Below are 23,191 nucleotides of genomic sequence, written 5' to 3'. Positions count from 1 at the left end.
ATGATATGCTCAGTTGTATGTATGAGATAATTGTAGTCTCTCTGTCTCAGAGACAGAGACTGTCTGACGGTGAGACGCCACTAAGCGTTAATATTATAATAATTACACTGATCTATTAGAGACGCTTATCAGAAAAGTCCAAATCAAATCCACTCACAAGTGCAGCAGATTCATGTGATGTGAAATAATGTCCTAATGGCAGCAGCAATATACAGTCATATATATATTTCTATAAAAGAGCTCTGATAGTTTCAGTCATTAAGAAGAACATCTTCAGAGGGTTTTCTCGTCCTGGTATCATAAGTGTAGATAAACATAGGTTGTGTTTAATTGACAGCCCTGATGAAGTCTGATGACCTGAAGAAGGTGGAGCTGAGACTTCAGACAGCAGACGGACTTCTGAGGAGGAACATCAGCACCACACGAGAGGTTAGAGGTCACCAACCTGTAATTAATCCTGGAGGAATTAAGTGTGATTAGAGAGATAGTGATTTAAATGTGTTAATGCAGCTGTGTGTGTGTGTGTGTGTGTGTGTGTGTGTGTGTGTGTGTGTGTGTGTATCAGGTGAGTGTATCCTCACTGTCCACACACACACACACACACACACACACATAAAAAAAATATATATATATATATATATATATATATATATATATATATATATATATATATATATATATATATATATATACAGTGTTTAGGTAACGTTACTTTTAAAAATAAAAATAAGTAACTTTGTTACCGTTACCGTATGGTAACTTTTATAAATGGAATGAATTTGGGCTGAAGTGTAGACTACAGTCTGACCTGTTTACAGCAGAGACACATTGTAGGATTGGAGGATGAACCACTGTAAACAGGAAGAAGACGCACTGTGGGCGTGTCTCCGCTTATTCAGGTCTGTGCGGCAGTAATGGCGAGTCGAGGCGAGAGCAAGACGAGTTTCTCAAAGTGGAAATATGCTATTTCACTTTAGTTGAGTATAAAGACAAAAACTTTTAGTCTAATGTAAGCTGTGTCTTTCTGGTTTGAAGCTCGTATCTACTGCGATAGCAACACCTCCAGAAACTCCATGCCTGAGGAGCTAGAAGCTAGAAGCTAACCCGGTGTTCTGTTCTACATTGTTGATAGTTTTCATACTTCAGCTGTGAAAGGAACATTTTTAAGAGCTCAACACAACAGCTTTTATGATGCAGAAGCCACTTTAGTGTTTGATTGTGAATATATTATTCAGCTTGTTTTGTTATTTATTTCAGAAATGCTTGTGATATATTCAGTTTGTGCTGCTCTGACTTTAATAAAATAGTGTTTAAAAATGACTTTGTGTTTAAGTCAGTTTTGTGTTTGTAGATCATAACACATAAAAGGGCATTAATGGGAACATTAAAGAAGATTCTTTAAAAAAGTAACTAAAAAATTACTTTTAACAGTAACGCATTACTTTTTGAATGAAGTAACTAGTAACTGTAACTAGTCACTATTTCTTAGTAACCAGCACAACACTGGGCACGAGTTTGTCCATCTTTTATTCTCCAGACGTTCAACTGTAGTCCACGGCACGTATATTTTCTGGAATTAGACTTTGAGAAAACTCAGGTAAAATTTACTACATGACCACCCACATGAACCACAATAGACTTGTGCATATTTTCCTGTATTTTATTGTCTATTATGGTGTTGTTCTGGTTGTTGTTCTGATCTTTGGTGATCATGATGTACTAATATACTGCAGCACTTCATGTGTTACTGTCTTTTACAATCAACTGCATTAACATGAAGAACAGATCATTAGAAAGAACTTTTTAGTGTATGATATTGTATTCATGTATTTTTGCATGATAGTTGTACATTGCATCACTTTTCAAGCTACTATCTCTTATTATATGTTACGTTAACGACATAAACAACAACAGATTCATGTATCTTAAAAACTAAATTCTCATACGTGCATTACATTTACATTAATGTGTTTTTTCCTGAGCTCATCAGTGCAGTATGTTGCATCACTTTCATGCTGTCGTCTATTATGATGTACAATATTAAAAACAAGATCTTTAAAGAAACTTGTGCATGCATTACGTTACTGTGTTTGTTTGTTTGTTTGTTTGTTTGTGTTTGTTTCACACAAGGTTTTAGAGGACGACGAGTGGACGACGAGTGGACGTCTCGTCTGCGGCGGTAGAGGATGATGAGTGGACGTCTCGTCTGTGGCGGTTTGGCAGCACTGAGGTTTGGCTCTGAAGCTGGAAACACACCTGCTCCCTGTCAGAAGAAATGATTCGATCTGTTTTATAAGGTTTGTGCTGTTAAAATGTGTATGAGAACATGATTAAACACAGGTACCATAACCTAAAGGTCTTTATTTGTACAGAGGGAGAAATGTCCAGTGCAGGTCCACGGCCAGTCGAAACTTTCCGGTGGACCACAGAAACGTCTTTGTGGATTCCACCCTCCTAAAGTGTTCATTTCAGACTTTCAGGTGATCATCTCTTTCATGTCACATCACTGTGGACCTGCACAACTATATTTGTGACCACACTCATGTGCTTTAAATGTCCTCTGCTGTGGGATGCAGAAATAATTGTTGCAATATTTATTTTTATTTACAAAATCTCAATAAAGTGATGTTTATGTAACAAAATGCACTGGAAGAAAGACAGACAGGCAAAAGTTCATCAAGCAGAGCTTCTTTATTTTCTTTCTTTTTCACCCTGGCGTTTTCATTTCCAGTGCTCACACCAGGGTTCACCCACACACTCACGGTTCAGGACGCCTTTCCTTATTGACGTTCGCCCGGTGGTCCCTCCCTCACGTTTTCTCTCTTTAGCGCCCGCCAGAGTTTCCTCGCGCACCGGCACAACTTTCCTTCGCGTCCACCTGAGTTCACTTTCCGGCCGACGCGTCTTCCACCGGCGCCCGTCTGCACTTATTTCCCCTTCAGCGACCTTCTGCTCGTCTCTCTGCTTGGTGTCTCTCTCTGTTGGAGGTTCTCGTGTCTCTCCTCTTATTGCGCCACCAGACTAAAACAGAGCACTGATTAGTCTCATCAGCTGCAGGTGTTTCTTACCGCTCGTGCCGTCCGGCTCCGCCTCCACTCGCGCACCGCTGCTACAGTTTACATCCCTAATCATATAGAACAATATCTGCTTTATCTATTCCCATTTCTCATCCAGTGATCAAATAGTGGAAGCACTGAGATCATTGTAAAAGACTTTGGTTTTTGCTCAAGTGTGTTAAAGTGTGTTATATTTATAGATCTTCATATCACTTCACTTCTGCCCTCAGACTCTCACTAGTGTACAGAGATGATTGTGGATTAAACATATTAATGTGTGAATCTTAGATTTTCAATGTTTCTTCTTATTTAAATCTGTAAAAAATACCAAGACTAAAAGGTAAATAAAACCTGTTTTCCACACTCTTTATTGTTCTTTTACCAGGTCGTAAGTGTTTCACCTGCTGCAAGTGTTCCACCTGCTTTACTCCACTCCTACTGCTGTAGCGCCCCCTACCTCCACCCCCACATTATACAGCCCTTTATATGTCATTATCATCATTATTATTATGTTTAAGTTCATAATATACAATGTTTCTTTACAGCCTGGTAGTCAAAGTCCATCTCCTTCAGCCAGTTCTTTATCTGCATCCCGTCTTTTTTTAATCATTGTATTTGATTATATCTATTGTTAAATAATCTTTATTAATATATACATAGTTTTGTAATATTTGCATTTTTGTGTGTTTGCATCTATTATAATTTATCATTTGATATTTTTGTAGCATTTTCAGTAATTAAAAATAAAATGTTTTATTGCTCTTAAAACAGTGACTCGTGAATTATTCTGTGAACCTGCTGAACCCATTATTATTATTATTATTATTATTATTATTGTTATTATGTAGAATATAAATAAACAAATACAAAACATGTCCCATATAATAAACTTTAGTTAAAAATGTTAAAGGTTAAATAAGTACATTAAGAAAATAAATATACATCCATTTTATGCCCCTTTATTGGAAAAATTAGTCAAATCATACAGATATTAATTAACATGAGTGACAAGTGATGTATTTTCATTCACATCAGTAGTTTTGTGCACTATTGGGGTATTTATATACATCGATCTGCCAAAAACCATAACAAATGTCCATCGTCTATCCATTTCCTCTCTCTTTTTCCTCTATTCCCTTCTTCCCCTTCTTTTCCCCTCTTCCCACCCTTTAACAGACTATTGATCTCCAGCTTCACACAGCTCACATCCTCAACTCTCAGTCTCACACTGCCCTCTAGCGGCACTATCAGGACGTGCTTTATGCTCCATTCTGTACTAATGTGACTTCTGTTTGTGTTTTAATGCAGTGATTCTCAATCTTTTTCTGCCATTTACCACTTCAGAGGGGTGGATTTTTAAACCCACCTGTCCTCTGTCACCTCAAAAAAGGATAATGAAATTCTTCAAGTTGAAAAATGTCTAATTTATTGAACTATCCAATTCTAAATGAACATTAACTAGCAAAATAAAGGTGTAGTTGTGATATCACTTGGACTTTCTGTCACTTTGCAGTAAAATAGAGCAAATTCATTTCATAAATCTTTTTAAAACGGGGTTGTAGACTTGATACTGTCACTCTCAAGTCATGTTCAATATTGAGCTGAGATCTGTATTTAGTTTTCAGTGTAGCAACATCTGAAAAGTCTCAGAGATGAGATGTGGCAAAAGGAACAGGATGAAACAGTTATATTTTCTTTAAGGCTGAATTTTTGGTTTAATCTCCTACCAGAGTGATGTGTACAGAATCATTATAAAAATTCTAGTATCTCCATGACAACCGCCAAACAAGCAAACAGCAGCAAGAAGCAGCAGCGATTAGCAGCAACTAAGAACATTTACAACTTCTATTAAACATTTCTTCATACAAGTACCTGGTAAATCTTCTAAATAATTCTGGTAGAATATTGTACATTATTTATATCATGCGGGAAACGGAGGCGGAAGCCAAAGTAACAGCGAATAAAGTTTTATTTAAACAAAAGGGCGAAGACAAAACACAAATACTTGCTGTGAAAGGATTATTCCAGTGGCCCACAATAGTCCAGAGTCTGAGGAATAATCCGAATGAGGGAATGCGGGAAAAAGGAAAGTAATATCCACGGTGCGCCTGGAAAGAGTGCACGCGGAGCGAGAGCGCGAGAGTCCGGGTCAAACTGCACGTAGCGGGAACCGCATGCGCAGCCATTACAAGGCAATATGAACACACAGGAACATGCAATAAAGGAGCCGGAGTGTGGGGGAATGTGGGGTTTATATCGGCGGTGTGATGAGTGAGTGAATATGCCTCAGGTGTTCTCAATGAAGCCCGATGCGAGGAGCTCCATGTGGGCGGGCAGATGAGAGAAGGAGCAGGGCGTTCCCCGAAGCACCAAAGGGGGCGTGGCAGGGGGATTCCTGACAATTTAGTAGAAGACTTGAAAAGTACAAAGTAATTATTTAGTGACATTAACTAGCTAAGATTAGCTTTTATAGTTTATCTTTTTATATTAATCCATCATATGTATTTAATAATTAGTATAGAATCTATTAGATACAATGAAGTAGCTTAATTTAACCTATTTATCCCATTTTTTAATCAAACTCATGTAACCTGTTTACTCCAAGTATAATTAACATAATATACTAATAAATAGAGTAGAATAGGGTCAGACTGGGACTACAATTTTAATAATCCTTGCAGCCGTGGCATGTTTTATCTGTTGTGGAATTCCTTGTCATTGTTTAGACAATACGTACAGCTCCCAGTGTATAAAATTACAGGTGAAGAGTCTTCTACAGAAAACATCTCCACAGATATGGATCAAAACATCTATGTGGATTTGGATGGAGGGATTATGGCCCTAGTCGATAAAAAAAATGACTATAACAAACATTTTCTTATAACTAAAAGCACTAAACTCTTTCTATGCTTTTATTCTGATTCTTTGATTATATCGTATAAAAATCATGTTGTTGTTGTGTGTATTTTATGCTGTGTGCAGGAACATGGCAGCTGGTGAACATAGGTGGCCTTTGCAAGGTATGCGTCTGCATCAAGGCACGTGTGCGTACATGGAAGCATGTGCTGAGGGGTATAGCTTCATCTTTGACACCTTTAGACCTACCTGCGATGCTTGTTTTTTCCTTCTTCTTCAAAAGCATTGCCTGTGGTGCCTGGAGCAGTCCACCTGTCCTTTAGGTGAACGGTGCTATAATTTCTTCCGTAAATGGATCAGGTTTCCTCCGAAAAGGACGAATTGCTTTGGAAAATGATGCGGACCCGTTCAGACCGGTGATGGACATTCTGCACCATGCTGACATGTTCTCCGCAGATGGAATGTGGCTAGATTCCATCCAGAACTCTGTCTATGATCTTACTGCTGGACTTCAGCTGATCACCCGTATCCTTCATGTGCGTAGGGTTATTACCCTTGTCCAATCGTTTGGAGTTCCTGCCCGCTCAATGGTTGCTCTGAGAACTCACGGATTTCTCTTCACGGACTTCGTCATGCAAAGCACCTTTGTAACGCATACACCATCACCTTCTGTGGCTCTGTTCTATGGACAACTGAACCAGCGAAACATCGTGATTGGAATTGTCGTCCTATCCTTTGTCGCAAATGTCACACAATCGGAACAGACTCAATGGTATTCTCATCGAGACTTCACAGTGGTGGTTTGAGGTTTCATGATGCGGTGTGGTCTGCACTGAAGTCTCACAGTTCTATATCTGCTCCCCTGCCGCACTGGATCAGACAACTATCACCCATTCCAGTAAAAAAAAGAAAATAGAGAGAAAAAAAAGGCAAGTGAGTCTGGACATCAAGGACAGGAACTGAAAGCTAAACCTCTCCATGTCCAATAATAATTAATAAAATCAATAAAAATGTAAAATATGAAATCACTTGTTTATTGAAGTGTTCGACATCATTTAAATCCTGATTCTAAATCAGTGTTTCTCAACTGGAGGATGCTTTTAAACTAAATAATTAAAATACACATGATAAACCTTTGGGAAAATGTGACAAAAGTAAAATTGTATAATTATTAAAAGATTAAGTTAAATGATTTTTGTCTTCCTTTTAAACGCCGTATGACCTCCTCATGGATTCTTGCATCTTGTTTATATCCCTCTTGTGGAGCAGGGGGCTGTGGCTCGGGGTCATAATGCTGAGGGGGAGGGAGGTCAGGAGGGAGAGGGAAACTGGTCCTCAGTGCCACATTGTGCAAAACACCACACACCCTGATAATCTTACACACATTTTCTGGGTGGTATAGAAGTCTGCCACCTGTCATATTATAGACTACATCAGGACAATGTTTACAATTTCTACATGTTGTTAAAGTCACCAAGAAGCCAGTCATCACGTCCTGCAGCTGCCTGTAGTCTGTTCCCTACACTGCTATGTGTCAGGATAAAGGAATCATGTGCTGAAGCAGGTCAGTGTGTCACAGTGAAGGGAAACCTGATGTATCGACTACCCACCTTAATAATAACATCCAAAATGACAGGCATTATGATAGAAAGCCGGGGGCAGAGCACTGGGTCAGCCATGACTGGAACTTGGTGATCCTGGGGCTTGAACCCCTGACCTTCACCACTGAGCTACCACTTCCCAAATAGAGACCCTTCCATGGTGAAATACTTACAGCTAAAGTTACAGAATTCTCTCTGACTGTCTGAACACTGATCCTGGAAACTTAATTTATAAATGCACAATAAACATTTTCTCACAGAAACATCACCATATCAACAATTACCACATTTTTCCCTATGAGATCTTATTGTATTAAAAATTAGATATAAAAATGGCTGTTTAAATATTAACTTTACAATATGTTGAAGATGTTTTGCATTCAGTACCGTATAATATTGGTAATGGTCCAAGTCCAGCCCAGTTGTGCACACAGAAGATCCAGACTGAAGATGTAGTTCCAGGTAGCAGGGCAGAGATCATAACCATACCAGCTGTTCTCCAGGAAAGACTTCAGGGTGCTGGTAATCATATTGTAGATGTTTCCCGGAGGCTCCTGGCAAAAAATACATCATTATTTAATACCCAGTGCAATAAAACACTGTTTAAGTGACAGCGTAGTTCAATATAAATGTATATGGAATTTGTCCCACTAGATTACACTGATACTTGAAAATTAAAGGGAGATTAAGAAGGCAGTAAAATACTTGATAAAGTCCAGTTAAAAAAAAAATGACACTGAGAGGAACACTGAGGATCAGCTTCTTACCTCATCCCAGTGCAGATACTTGGTGAGCAAGTGAAATATCTTTCCCTTTGCTTTCAGGTTGCTCACTATGTGAATTGCTCGACATAAAGAACTTTCATAGGACAAAAAACTTGGCCATGCTGTCACCATGACCATAATCACTTTGGGGGCTTCAAGAAAATCTGCAAAGCAACAAAACAATAGAACATAAATACATGGTATAAAAAGGAATACATTGGATATAAAAAGTTGACACACCTTATAAAATTGCAGGTTTTTTTAAATATAAGACAGAAATAACAATATAGATAATATGAATATGCAAACACATCAAAATGATTACAAAAGATTCATTAATTTAACTACAACCATGTAGGAAAATGTGTTATGGTCCAACGAGACAAAGGTTAAACGTATTTCCCATAAATCTAAAAGGTATGTTTGGTGCAAAGCTGATAAAGAGCATCCTCCAAGTAACATCATACCAACATGGTGGTATGGTGGGGGGCAGCACTATGCTTTGGAGCTGCTTTTCTTCAGCTGGGCAGAAGCTTCTGTCCTCTGTGAAGAAGCTGAAAATAAAGAGGAGTTCACATTTTAACATCACAATGACCAGAAGCAAATATCAAAATTAGAAAAGGATCATCACAGTACTGAAATGGTCCAGCCAGAGCCCAGACCTCAACCCAATCCAAAACCTATGGAATGACCTACAATGAGCCATACACAGGAGATCACCTGCAATTTAAAGAAACATTTTTGCAAAGTAGAATAGATAAAATTCTAAAGGGTAGATGTGGGAAGTTAATAGAGATTATTCACAAAGACTTGATGCCATAATAAAGGCAAATTGTGCTTCCACAAAGTATTAGTTATGGGGGATTTTCAGACTCATGCAATCAAGCTGTGATAGTTTTTTATTTAAAATGTTCCCAATTATTAAATATTTCTTTTGTCTCTGGATATTTGTTTTTTGGAAAATCACACTAAACATGTAACAAGTTTCACGTTTACACTGTTGTTATTTTTATCTTTATATTTAAAAAACCAGCCATTTCATAAGGGTGTGTAGACTTTTTACATCCACTGTATATCACCAACAACAAGACACAATTTACTTCTCTGTATCAGTGTCCAAATCATTTTTATTAGATAAATAATGAAATATCAGTATAATCTCACCTTCTTTAAGGAGTCTGTAGGCGAGACCATGTGCTTTGTGAGAGTCTCCTCTCTGTTGACACACGCCTACATAAACCCTACAGAGAGACTGCAGGAGATCATGTCCCATAAACCCTCTCTCTGCCTTGATCTTCTCCAAAATCACAGACAGAAACGTCTCTGCTAAGGACTAAATGAGACGGAAGAAAAATTTCAGCATCCAACTAAATAAACATGTATTTAAATCATGTATTTAAAACAAATATTATGAAGTAAAGACTTGACTGTAGACTGGGTTGAGGAAAACTATTAGATATTGTATAAACCAAAACCTAGAGTCAAATTTTGACATGATAAATCATATCTACTGTTCAATTTAAGAACATCAGGTGAATTATGGATCAACTTTCAAAAATGAGAAACTTAAATCCAGAGCTAAAGAATAAAGTGTTTAAATCGCATGCACACTAAATAAAACAGAAGATAAGAACTGACCTCGTTTACACAAAACTCAGAAATGACGTGTTTCTCTTCATCTCTCAGAACAGGAAGTTCACTTGTTCCTCTGAGAAGTGCATGAATCCTGTCTGTAGGTAAAACATCAGAACAGGACTTTTGTAGTGTTTCTAATGCACTGGAGATAAGAGATTGTGTTGTGTGTGTTGTGTTTACAGGATCAGCTGAAGCAGCATCAAGTCGAGGCTTTTGAGCTTTCCTGGGTGGTGACATGTCTGATCCAGTTCTCTTTGCTGTGGGCTTTGGGTCTGTATGAATATAAAATAAATGTATATAATTTGTCACACGCCCTTATCCCGAGAGACTTACAATATTTCTTCCTAGATCTTAAAAAATGACTGTTACACATTTAGGTTCATTAAGACGGTGAAAAATTTGCCTTGTCAACACTTTTTCCATTAATGTTCCAATACTTTTGGTGATAATGTACATACTAGGTTTAGCACATGCTAAGATTAAACTGTATATCCACTAAAATTAGATTACAACATGTCACATTTAAATACGTTTATCAGCTTCCTGCTTGCTTATTTATTATAATTTTTTTTAAATAATTGTATTATTAATTATTTGTGTTAATTTATTTCATATTCAATGCAAATACAGAACACATCAAAATGCATAGAAACTTAGTATTAGAGATTTTACTGTTACCTTTGTTCAACTCGTTCTCCACTTTGTAAAGTTTTTCCTGTTGAGGATCGAAAACAAAAAGCAGATTTAGTTTTATTTAGTCACATTTCTCACTAAAAGTTCAATGATGTCTGCATTTAAAAATGGAAAGAAAGTACCTCCATTAAGCGAAAGATTTTCTCCATGCTGCTGATTTTGCATTTCAGGCCTCGGATTTCTAGATTTTGTCTGGTGTTCACTTCTGTAAAATAATTTACAAAATGAAATGAAAAGGTGCTCAGATCACATTATCACATTATATGTGTATTTTAATAGAACTGAATCATGCAGTAATAATCAACTTGTACTTTCTTACACACCTTTAAGTGCCAGAAGCTGGTTTTCAACACTGACATTTCTGTGGAAGGGAAAAGAAACATTTAGATAAAACATTATATAATATATTATTATATCACGTATTATATTGTAACACTGCAATGAGCAAGAGCAAAAAACATACTTGTGAGTGTTGCTGAGTAGCATAAGGCTCTTAATGGCCTGAAGCTCCTGCTGGCTTATGCTCGCCTTTTCCATTTCTGTATTAATGTTTATTTTATTCTACTTAATAATAATAATAATAATAATAATAATAATAATAATAATAATAATAATAATAATAATGTTATTAGGTTCAGCAGGTTCACAGAATAATTTACGAGTCACTGTTCTATAAACAATAAAACTTTTTATTTTTAATGACTGAAAATGCTACAAAATGTCACATGATGAAGTATAATAATGCAAACACACAAAGATCCAAATACAATTTCAAATGATGTAAATATTAGTAAGGGGATTTAACAATAAATAAAAACATTTATGAATAAAAGTTCCAAAGTGGGTTAAAAAAAACAACCTAATAATAAACAACAATAGATAAAAATATGAAATCCACAAATGTAGAATTATAACACAACTATATTATATTAGCAAACAATATTTATAAACTGTAACATATTAAGACGTCTCTGAATGACTTAAAACAGGGAGAAATGATTAAAGGAGCAGAACTGGAAGAAACAGCAGGACTGGATGCAGATGAAGGACTGGATGAAGGAGATGAACTTTGACAACCAGGCTGTAAAGACACATATTGTATATTATAATTTAAGCATAATAATAATAATGCTGATGATGATAATGACACATGAAGGGCTTTTTAAATGACATGAATCTGCATTGGTACATTTACATTAGGTTTGGCTGCTGAATTGTTGCTGAAGGATCCAGCTTTTAAATGTCCCATATAATGAAAAGAGACTTTTGTGTTTGAATTCTTTTTATTACTTTTAACATCATTCAGCATATCTATACATTAACACCCATAAAAGAAACCCCCCACCCCCCACCCCGGCAGCATGGAAACAAACAATAACATAATTCCTGGTTACAGAAGCTTAGCAGATACAATAAAATTAGGACCCCTGCATGGCTTCCATTATATAAAGGAGATGAAAACCGGTCTGTCATTGGGAAAATGTATATGTACAGCGTAGGTAAACTAGTGGGTAGAGAAAATAGGTAAGCAAACAATAAAAAAAAAAATATTAAAAAAATAAAAATAATAACAACAATAATAATAATAATAGAGGACAAACCCACTAATCAGGTAATTCTTTCAAACTTTTAAAGTATGACAAAATGGGATCCCATTTAATATAGAATCCCTCTGCAGATCCCCTGAGTGTGAATCTAATCTTTTCTAATTTCAAAAAGAACATTACATCCTCCAGCCAGGATGACACCGATGGTGGAAGAGGAGATTTCCAGTTTAGCAAAATTCTTCTACGGGCTAATAAGGAGATATAAGCAATAATGTTCTTTTGGGGCGTAGTAAGGGTAGTGTTTATATCATTACTAGGAGTACCAAATATGGCTATTAACGGGCAGGGCTCCAGCGTCACCGTAAGGGCCTCATTGATGGCTCTGAAAATCAATGACCAATAGTTCTCCAGTGAAGGACAGGACCAGAACATGTGTAACAGGTTGGCTGGGGAAAGGGAGCATCTATCACAGGAAGTGTCTAGACCAGGGAATATTCTGGCCAGCTGCGCCTTAGTAAAATGAACCCTATGCAGCACTTTAAATTGTATAAGTCGTAGTCTCACCGAAGAAGAGGATGAGTGAATAGTTTTAAGTGCCTTTCCCCAGAAATCCTCAGATAGTTCTATAGCTAGATCGGCCTCCCATCTGGATTTGATCTTATCCAAATTGTGTGTTTGAAGGGACAAAAGCTGGGAGTATAAAATAGAAATCTACCCTTTATTAGTAAAACGAGAGGTAAGATTATCCAAAGGAGAGGAGGGGGCAAGATCTGGAAAGGGTGGGAATTTGTTTTTAATAAAACTACGAATTTGAAGGTATCTGAAAAAATGATTATGTGGAAGATCATACAATCTTCTAAGATTCTCAAAACTGCTGAATAGGCCCTCAGCATACAGATCTTTAATACATCTCAAACCCGACGTTTCCCAGCATCTGAATAATGAGTCCAGCATAGAAGGTGGAAATAAATGATTTTTGTATATAGGGCCTAAAATCGATGCTGTTTGAAATTTGTAGTGAGTCCGAAACTGATTAAAAATTCTAAGAGTTGACAGCAATGTGGGGTTAGTTGTAAATTGGGAGGTTTTCATAGGTAAAGAGGAATATACCAAAGCAGGGAGAGAAGAAAGATGACATGTTTGTGCCTCAATTAGACACCAACTTGTATCTGGGCGATGAAGCCAAAATAATATCTTTTGAATATTTGATGCCCAGTAATAATGAATAAAGCTTGGGAGGCCCAAGCCACCTGCATCACAGGGCTGCTGAAGAGTATGTTTATTTACCCTAGGAATCTTACTTTCCCAAATAAAAGAGGATATATATTGATCAATTGAGCTGAAAAAGGACTTTGGTAGAAAGACAGGTAACATTTGGAAGAGGTATAAGAATTTAGGAAGAATAGTCATTTTCACAGAATGTATCCTACCCGCTAGAGTAAGGGGAAGACTGTTCCACCTGTCCAGGTCAGTTCTCATTTCCTTTAATTGAACTTTAAAATTAGCTTCAAACAGGAGCGAGAAAGAACGTGTCATGTTGATCCCAAGGTATCTAAACCCGTTGGGAGAAAAACGAAAAGGTAATAGTTCTCGTTGAATTTGCAGAGCCGAATTATTAATGGGAAAACATTCGCTTTTTTTCAAAATTTTATTTGTATCCCGAAAAGGCACCAAACCGATCTAGCAAAGAGATAATTAAGGGGCTGCTGGATACCGGGTCACTAACATAAAGCAAGAGATCGTCGGCATATAAGGAGACACGGTGTTCGATGCCCCCCCTTATGATTCCATGAAACAATGTAGTGTTTTTCAAAGCTATTGAACGAGGCTCAATCGCAACAGCAAACAGAAGTGGGGATAAGGGGCATCCCTGCCGCGTTCCCCGTGTCAGTGGAAAGAAATCTGATCGAGTATAGTTAGTCCGAATGGATGCTAAAGGAGAACGGTATAGTAGCTTGATCCAAGAAATAAAGGTATCGCCAAAGCCAAATTTTTTTAGGACTGCAAACAGATATGGCCATTCGATTCGATCAAACGCCTTCTCTGCATCTAAGGAGATAACTACCTCGGGATGCGGAGAAGGGACTGGCATATACATTATGTTGGATAATCTACGAATATTAAAAAAAGATTGTCTGTTTTTAATAAATCCCGTTTGGTCATCAGAAATTATTGAAGAAAGAACGTGTTCTAAACGGAGTGCTAGTATTTTAGATAGAATTTTAGTGTCTGCATTTAAAAGTGATACAGGGCGATACGATCCACATTGGGTAGCATCTTTATCCTTTTTGAGAAGAAGTGAAATCGATGCCTGTGAAAAGTTAGTAGAGAACCTGCTCCCACAGATTCTTTAAACACTTCGAGGAGGATGGGCGCAAGCTTTGTCTTAAATTTCTTGAAAAAGTCAACCGGATAGCCATCAAGACCAGGAGATTTGCCACTTTTCATGGCCATTATAGCCACATTAATCTCTTCGAGTTCACGTTCTAACCTTACTAACTGATCCGTTGGCAGTGAAGGGGTATCTAAACCATTTAGGAAATTATCCATATCCCCGGGGTCTGCTGGAAATTCCGAAGTATATAGTGAGGAATAAAAAGTTTTGAAGATGTTGTTTATTTCTTTCGGATTACAGGTTAAAGTCTGATTAGAGTCTTTAATCTGAGAAATAATCCGTGAAGCGGCTTGTCGCTTTAACTGGTGGGCCAAAAGACTGCTAGATTTGTCCCCGTATTCGTAGTAGAAACCACGTGTCTTCATTATTAAATGTTCTGCATGAGTAGTGGATAGAAAATTAAACTTTGTTTGCAAATCAGCTCTTTTCTTACGTAGTTCAGCCGTTGGTGACTCGGAGTATTCCCTGTCTAAATCAACTATGGACTGAGACAGTATCTGAAGTTCCTTTTTATGCTCCCTGTTAACATAGGATGCATAAGATATTATCTGGCCCCTCAAGTACGCTTTCAAAGTCTCCCAGAGTACTGAATAGGACACTGTGTCTGTTTTGTTTAGTTCCAAAAAGTCATCTATGTTAACTGAAATAAAGTCACAGAATTTATTATTAGATAAAAGTAGAAGGTTAAATGCCCAAAGTGGCTGTTCTCTAATATTCAGAGGGAAATATAGGTCTAACAGAACTGGCGCATGGTCAGATACGACTATAGCGGAGTATTCAACCTTCCTGACCATCGACATAAGCAAATTATCTATAAATAAATAATCTTATCTGGAGAAGGAGTGATGGACATGGGAATAAAAAGAGAATTGTTTGCCCAGAGGGTTTAAAAATCTCCAAGGATCTACGCAACCATTCTGTTTCATAAACAAAGAAAAGGTCTTTGCCATCTCTGAAGTGTTACTGTTGATGTTAGATCTGTCAAGCTGAGGGTCGATAGCACAGTTCAAATCACCTGCAAATAATAAATGATGTGTATCAAGCTTGGGAATTAGCGAAAGGAGAGTATTAGCAAAGTGAACGTCGTCCCAGTTGGGCGCGTAGACATTAACTAAAATCACTGGGACTTGAAAAGAAATCCGTCACAATAATGTAACGACCATTGGGGTCACAGATAGCCTCGGAAGATGAGAACTGGACTCTCTTATTAATTAAAATTGCTACCCCTCGTGATCTACTATTAAATTTGGAGTGGAACATTTGGCTTACCCATACTTTACGAATTCTAATATGATCATCCAGCCTTAGATGAGTTTCTTGTAGGAACAGTATATCTGGCTTGAAAGATTTCAGATGGGAGAAAATTTTAGCTCTCTTAACAGGACCATTTAATCCCTTGACATTCCATGTCATTAGCCTCACCGGCTGACCTCGGTCTTCATTACACATGTAGTAAAAATTAAAATAAAAATTAGACACATGCAAGGGTCACAAAACATGTAGCAACTGTAAAATGTAAACAACAGAACTATAATTAAAAGTGCCATAACAACCATACGCAAACATTGCTGCCAACCCCTCCCACTCCCCCCCCTTATTCAAACAAAGAGAGAACATTATAAAGCCTAGATCTAAGACCCCAACAGGGACTGATCGCAGAAAAAAAAACAAAAATTACAGAAGCTTCCAAGAAACGCGGATTAGCAACGGTAAAAAATGTATATCGTGGGTGTAGCTCCCATGTAGAACAGATATTGTAACCAAGTCATGTCGTTGTTTCACATTTTTAATCAGCTAGTAACTAAACAGCGTGTGTCGTCGCAGTCATAAGTCTTGTGCCGCATCGGGTTTTACATGTCGATATAGAGCCAGCACGTTAGCCTTCATCCCAGTGGGAACGATAAAACACGTTGGCTTCTTCTGGCGTGTTAAAGTAGCATACCTTCCCTTCATACAATACCCGAAGTCTGGCAGGATACAAAAGACCAAATCTGACCCCTTTCCCGTACAGTCGAGATTTCACATCATTAAACGCCGCTCGCTTTCTCCCAAGCTCAACGCTGAAATCTTCATGAAAAAACACCTTGTGACCTCGGAAAAGCACCCCCCGCCGCTGCCTACCGAATCTGAGGATGCGCTGCTTGTCCTGGAAAAAATGAAAAAGGACCAGGAAAACTCTGGGTTTGGGGTTTTTGGCCTGTGTATTGCTGGTAGGGACAGGTCCGACCCGGTGGGCTCGCGAGAGGACGAGAGGGCTGGGGAAAAATCCCTCCCCAGTACTTCCGTGAAAAACTCAGTCATAAATTTAACCGGGTCCGAGCCTTCCAAACTTTCCGGGATACCCACCACTCTCAGGTTTGATCTCCGGGATCGATTTTCAAGATCATCCAGCTTTTCTTTCAGCAACGCATTCTCCTTTCGTAATGCATCCATCGAATTTTCAACATTCACCATCCTGTCGCTGTAGACGTTCAAGCTTTCTTCCACCTCACGAAGACGTTGATCGTGCGCTTCGTAATAGGACTTAACTTGCTCCAGGGTCGCATTTACGGGTGATAGTGCATCGGTCAGCTCCGTTTTTAGAAGGGAATGAACAATCTGCGCAGTGTCAGAGAGGAGTGCCGTCCGAAGTCTCTCAAGATCAGGTGGTAAGGTTGGTGTGTCTTCCGCGGGCGTCGCCACGCTCGAGGCCTCGTCGTCTTTGTCGCCAATTTTACTCCGAAGTTGCTTTCTGCTCGTCATATTTTTGATAGCTCTTGGTTGCTTACGGTGTTAACAGGGAGAAAACCCGCTTCAGCGAACTTATTTGGCAAAAACAACGACAAAAAAAACAAAAGGAGTCGGGAGCTACACTCACGTGCGCCTACTCACGCCATGCCTAAACCGGAAGCTCCGAAAAGAGACTTTTGATAAAATAAGTGTTAAAGTTAAATAAGTACATTAAGAAAACAATGCATACATTTTAAGTACTTTATTATTGCAATTTCCAGCAAAAATATTACATCACACAGTAACAAGATATTTTTTTTTAATTCACATTCACATGCAAAGAAAAAATTAATGAAATGAGAAGAAATAAAAACTGCTGAAATTTAAGGAAGAAAAAAATCCAATGTTATTTAAACTTTACAGAAAAAAGGCATTTTCTTTTCTTCTTGTTTACACTGAAATAATGCAAACAAATACACAAATAAATTCATCAATTCGCTGCGGAGGAAAAATACAAACAGAAACCACATCAGGAACTTTTTGAGCACCATAACCGACCACGTGACCACTAGGCTGCTTTTCAGGCCAAGTGATGGCGCTACATGCTCTGTACAAGTCTGTGATGAAAATCTACAAATGTTTCACGGATTCTTTCATTCCATCGTACTTCACCTTCATGGTACAGTAAACATCCTGGTACTGTTCCCACTCCTAAAACACAACCATGGAACAGAACAGCTTTAAACTTTACATCCATTCAATCAACAAGAAACTCAACATCTCCAACTAGAAATACAATTTTTCTTCTCTTCAAGTTCATACAGCATGTGGAGGAACTCATCATGTACTGCTTAATGCAAGGAGTTTCCCACTTACTGCCATTAACCTGCTGCACTTCCTGTTAGTCTGAAGAAGCTCTTCCTCTTTCAGCTCAGCTGAGGCTACAGTAAGTCCATGTCTGATACCAGTTTGTAGATCTCTTTCTGTAGCTGAACACTGGACTCCAGCACCTGCTCGTGTTTCTTCTCAGCTTCATCCAGAAGACCTGGAAGTTTTACAAGAAAAAGCTTGTTGGTTTAATTGACGTCTACACACACATTTAAACACTTGATACCTGTAGTGACTCCTTGCTGAAGGTTACAGTTTCCCTCAGATGATTGTACTGGTACTTCAGGACACTGTGAGTCTCTCACTCCTGCTCACACTCCTAAAACACTGCTATGAGGAAGAGGATCACAGATTCAGTCATTAATGTTCACATCCACAATGAGACTCTTTATTCGGCTGTACAATCATTTACACCAGGATTACGTTTCTCACCTTGGTGTTGATCACACACTCTCTGTGTGTCTCACTGAGCCGTTCCTCCAACTCCATCACACTGTCCTCCAGGTTGGACCTCTCGCTGTCCACCGGTACACGGGACAGCAGACTGCAGTTCACTGGAAGTATTTAATGTTTCTTCTGATGAACACAGAACAAATCAGCAGCCTCTGTGGTGATATTTCACTTATTGTTCTCTATAAAAATAAATGTGTAGTAGACTTATCACCATGTGTTCTCACATTCATAAATATACACCCAAAAAGTGTAGAATAATCACACAGATAGATAAAGTAACATCACAAAGATTTGAGTGAGAAAAATACATTTAAAAGTCTTCTTATTTCAGCTGCTACCGTTAGGGGGCGCCACAACGTCATATTTTTCTACACTACCCTGATTTACATTTCTGTCTCGTGAAAAAAAAAAGAATTATATAATATATAAGAAATTCATATCGAAATAAATTAACTTTTCATAAATTTAGGAGAAACCCACCACTTTAATGAGATTACAATAAAGAAAGAGAAGAGGAGGAATCAGGACAGGAAGTGACATCAGCTTCTATTATCAAGGCATTTAAGAGAAGCACCCATTTTAATCAGGTAACTACATTTTTAAACACAGATATGAGTATAAACATGACAAATCAACAGTTTTGTATGAGTTAAAACAGGACATGTAAATTGAACAGGGTAAATTATACACCTGTAACATCTATAGGTTTAAAACGAGGAAAAGGGTTGTTACGTCACAGGCGATGTGGGCGTGGCTAAATAACGCTGATGTGAAGCGCAATCCAGAGATTCATCGTGTTTCATCTGTGAGTTTCTCCATCAAACTATTTTCTATTCAACATGTTTCTATTATTTATACTGTCATTTTCTTTGATTTTTTTATACTTTTGAAGACTTTTGCGGAAGTATTTCTTCCCGTGATGCATTGCGGGATGCATAAATTAACCAGTTAAAATATATATATATACAGTGGAACCCGGTTATGTCGATGTTGTAGGGGGTCGCCAAAAAGCATCGAGGTAACCGATGATCGAGATAAACAAAAATCAAAATGGCGGCAGTATATTAACGTGCTTGAAATTTCTTTATGTACACGATGTGCGTTAATAAATGAGAATGTGCATGCACGTGTTTTTGGCGTGTTTTTGCCGCGATTTGTTTGATGGTCATGCTGTAAAAATGTACATACGTTTGTTAACAACAAAAGGCATAAGTGCACCTACTAACAGCAGAGATTTACCAGTATGCAATACAAACCACCGTCCATTCTCCATCCAAACCTTTATTATATTCTCCAACATTATAAACACACAGATCGCTCAAAAAAAAAAAAAAAAAAACAGCGGCTGCACAGTGCCATCTCACATTTAGTCCACATGTGGAAAGAAAAAAAAAACATAACTAAGTGTCTGAAAACTTATGACCATCAGGCTGAAGTAATCCGCACAAACACACAAAGCAAAGTGTCCGAAAAAACTTACGTCCGCGATGCCGAGGGGGAGATAAGCCGAGAGAGAGAGAGAGAGTTTGTGAATGGAATGGCGCACGGCACGGCCGGAAAACCCGGAAGATCCAAAACGAACCGAAACCAAAACGAGGGACAGAAAAGTCTCAAATGTGAACGGCCGAAGGGGCGTGGCAGGTGCTTTCTCGGCCGCTTTCTCTGAAGCTCCGGCTTCAACTCCTTACCGAGAGCCGTGCTCCTTACCCTGCTCGCGCCGGTATGGAGCACGGCTCTCGATAAGGAGCGACGGTAAGGAGTTAAAGCGGAGCCCAGCTCCCGTTCATCGCATAACATTTAACAAAAAAATGCATATGTGCACTTACTAACAGCAGAGATTCACCAGTATACAATACAGACACCTGTAGTATCTGTAAGGTTTGATTTTTCCGCCACTTTCGCGAGTTCTTCTGTGGCTGCACAGTGCCGATCGACATAACTGACGTTAATTTTTCCCCCCTTGTGCTCGAGATATTAGGGTTCCGCGACATAAAAAAAGTCGACATAACCGATAAAAAATGCTTAGAAAAAGCGAGAATTTGGCGGTTCCACTTCAAAAACGTCGACTTAATAGGGTTGTCGAGGTAACCGAGGGCGAGATAACCGGATTCCACTGTATATATAAAATATAATTAAATTAATTGAGTGAACTTTTTCCTCTACAATGATCGTGTCAATTGTAAAGATCTCTTGGTATAAATACAGTATGTATGGAGTTCATCTGCTGGAAGTTCATGTTTAATGCTGCATGTTTTATAGGATTTATGAGCTGAATAAATGTTTTTATATTGGTTTAGTTTTAAAAACACTTCTGTCGAGAAATTACAGACTCAATCATAGACAGTATTCCACAATCTCACACCATGGCTGTATAATAATTGCATGTGCACATTTAGTACTTATAATTCATTGTTGATATATTTGTCTAGAATACATTCAGAGAAAAATGTGGTACTTGAAGACGGTAAATATTTGGCAGTTAATTACGCATTTCACTTTAAGCAGCTATTTGTGGAGAGGGACATGTTTATTTATTTAAATTCCCTACATGCAATGCCCCCCTAACCCTAACCCTAACTGTAACTCTACCTCCCCACCAGGTGTGGTGCCACTGTGCACTGCATATTACTGCATACCCCATATTTGCACCCCTGGTCAGACACTGTGAATGACACACATGTGGTACATGCACACAGCTCCAGCCTGCTCTCTCTGCTGCTTTGCATGACTCTGTGTTGTTGCATTTCAAAACAAATGTATCATTAACAGTAGGAAAGGCTTTTTGCTGGTTAAGAATCGGACACATGTGAAACTCACATACTGGTGCTGTATTTAATAAATCGTGTTTGTAAAGCAAATAAACCAGATTGTGGTGTGTGTGTGTTTGATTTTCAGCTCTCGAACAGACATGGATCGCTCTCCTTATGCCCCTGACAGCCCCACGGAGCCCACAGCGCCTTCTACAGCACCATGCACAACACCCTGCACCACCACCACGTCTTGCACCATGGAGGTCTCTGAAGCCCAGGTTTTCTGTAATGATGACCTCCCAGAGCTGGAGTGTGCCGTGTGTTTCAGTCAGTTCAACAACGTCTTCAACACACCCAAAGTGCTGCAATGTGGCCACACCTTCTGCCTGGAGTGCCTCGCACGCATCAACATAAAATCCTCTCAGCCCGACAGCCTGCAGTGCCCTCTGTGCAGAGCGTACACCCCTGTGCCCACCCTGGGCCTCCCTAAACTGGCGACAGACATCGTGGTGCTGTCCTGCCTCCCCGAGGCCATGCAGCGTGTCTACAGCATCCACTTCAACCGCAACAGAGGCAAGCTGCAGTTGAAGGGCATCCCCAGCTCTGTCCCACCTTCCCCGAACCGTCAGCACCGCAGCCTGGACCTCGGGGAGCAAGTCAACACTGAGCTGGAACAGGATCCACCCAGCGGTGTCTGCCCCCGCTTCATCCTGATCATGAAGATAGCATTGTTTATCATCGTGGTCTCCCTCGGCATCACTGTTTTCATCTTACACAAAAATGAGCTATGGCCTGGCATAATTGCACACGATTTACCTTGACTGTTGATTTGTGTAAAGCTGCTTTGAGACAATGTCTGTTGTGAAAAGCGCTATAGAAATAAACTTGACTTGACTTGTTAGTGTTAAGATGTTTCTCACAGAGTTTCACACACACACATTCCTTTGTCTGTTCAGTGTCTATAGAATATTTACGATGTTAGTCTGTAAGGTAAACAGGGAGTCTATTTCGGGCTCACACATCTCCGGCTAGTATATCCTCTTGTCTAAACAGGAAACAAGTTTCGGTCAGAATTTTCTCTTCCCTGTGTGTATATACACGTTCTGCTGCCTGCAATAAACAGAAGAGGAAGCATTTGCTGTGTGCCCTGTAGTTCTTCTTCCCTGATATCAGAAAGGCCTACGGGCATCGCAGGTCATATGGAAAACCTCTCCAAGAATTAAGTTTTGTTTGGGCATGATAAAAATCTAACAGTTTTGGTGTCAGAAGCGAGATACTTTCAGCAATATCCAAAGGGAAATCACGCATCAAGGTAAGTTTTAAGATACTTCCTTGTTTGCGGGGATTGTCCCGTATACCAGCCAATAGGGCTGCATATGTGTTCGTGTCTTGGTTATGCATTAATTGTTGAATTAATGATAATTTCCTTTGGAGGGATGATTTTGTCACGACATTGGTTTCCTCACCTTAGATGTAAGATGCAAGATTAGATGACGTTTTTTACGGTCTGTCTAGTACAGGCGATATTGTCTGAAGTATCCAAAAGAATCCATGATAATTTTTATATGCCCGAAAAAATAGATTTATGAAAAATTAATGCGAAAAGGAACTAATGAAAAATGGACATTTTAAAAAGACTGTAACATTTTTCAAAAGACTTCAATCTTGTTTTGGCTTTATAGTCGATTTTTTTTCTCCTAACTTACAAAATTTGTGATCCAATTGGAGAGACTGGATTACTCTTTTGTTTGAAGACTCGATCCCCTGGTGCCTTGCAGCTGTATTGTTATCTAAGTGTTATGTGTTGTGTGTATTGTCTGTGTATTAAGTGTTGTGTGTCTGTT

The 23,191-nt window shown here is 38.7% G+C and overlaps 4 protein-coding genes and 1 long non-coding RNA gene across 6 annotated transcripts in view; 2 read left to right on the top strand and 3 right to left on the bottom strand.

Annotated features, from left to right (window-relative positions):
- Positions 1–23,191, bottom strand: part of LOC124384657 (leucine-rich repeat flightless-interacting protein 1-like) — a 794,289-nt gene that overhangs the window by 1,744 nt on the left and 769,354 nt on the right. The window lies entirely within an intron of this gene.
- The window catches only part of LOC124384630, a 131,925-nt gene that overhangs the window by 87,855 nt on the left and 20,879 nt on the right, over positions 1–23,191 (bottom strand). The window lies entirely within an intron of this gene.
- On the top strand, positions 2,172–3,567 carry LOC124384793. The gene is made up of 3 exons (XR_006925610.1): positions 2,172–2,297; positions 2,373–2,480; positions 3,442–3,567. It is a non-coding gene; the product is annotated as an uncharacterized LOC124384793 (long non-coding RNA).
- LOC124384609 (little elongation complex subunit 1-like) lies at positions 8,380–11,143 on the bottom strand. Its single transcript, XM_046847604.1, has 8 exons — positions 11,069–11,143; positions 10,929–10,966; positions 10,728–10,810; positions 10,591–10,627; positions 9,916–10,184; positions 9,442–9,610; positions 8,745–8,831; positions 8,380–8,441 (listed from the first exon to the last, which is right to left on the bottom strand). The coding sequence occupies exons 1-7, from the start codon at positions 11,140–11,142 to the stop codon at positions 8,773–8,775; spliced, it is 729 nt and encodes a 242-aa protein (XP_046703560.1). The 5' UTR covers position 11,143; the 3' UTR covers positions 8,380–8,441; positions 8,745–8,772.
- LOC124384463 (RING finger protein 225-like) lies at positions 19,600–22,168 on the top strand. The gene is made up of 2 exons (XM_046847334.1): positions 19,600–19,615; positions 21,493–22,168. The coding sequence occupies exon 2, from the start codon at positions 21,506–21,508 to the stop codon at positions 22,166–22,168; it is 663 nt and encodes a 220-aa protein (XP_046703290.1). The 5' UTR covers positions 19,600–19,615; positions 21,493–21,505.

Source organism: Silurus meridionalis, chromosome 4 (assembly GCF_014805685.1).
Source record: "Silurus meridionalis isolate SWU-2019-XX chromosome 4, ASM1480568v1, whole genome shotgun sequence".
In the NCBI taxonomy this organism is placed as follows: domain Eukaryota; kingdom Metazoa; phylum Chordata; class Actinopteri; order Siluriformes; family Siluridae; genus Silurus; species Silurus meridionalis.
The sequence above is the reverse complement of the archived record's forward strand: the minus strand, read 5'-3'. Positions and strand labels throughout refer to the sequence as shown.

Excerpts from the sequence above, each read along its gene's own strand:
- LOC124384609 (XM_046847604.1), bottom strand. The coding sequence starts at position 11,142 with ATGGAAAAGGCGAGCATAAGCCAGCAGGAGCTTCAGGCCATTAAGAGC. Across the intron at positions 10,811-10,928 it reads CCAGCTTCTGGCACTTAAAG|AAGTGAACACCAGACAAAAT; the intron begins GTGTGTAAGAAA and ends ATTATTTTACAG. Across the intron at positions 9,611-9,915 it reads CTGAGTTTTGTGTAAACGAG|TCCTTAGCAGAGACGTTTCT; the intron begins GTCAGTTCTTAT and ends CGTCTCATTTAG.
- LOC124384463 (XM_046847334.1), top strand. The coding sequence starts at position 21,506 with ATGGATCGCTCTCCTTATGCCCCTGACAGCCCCACGGAGCCCACAGCG.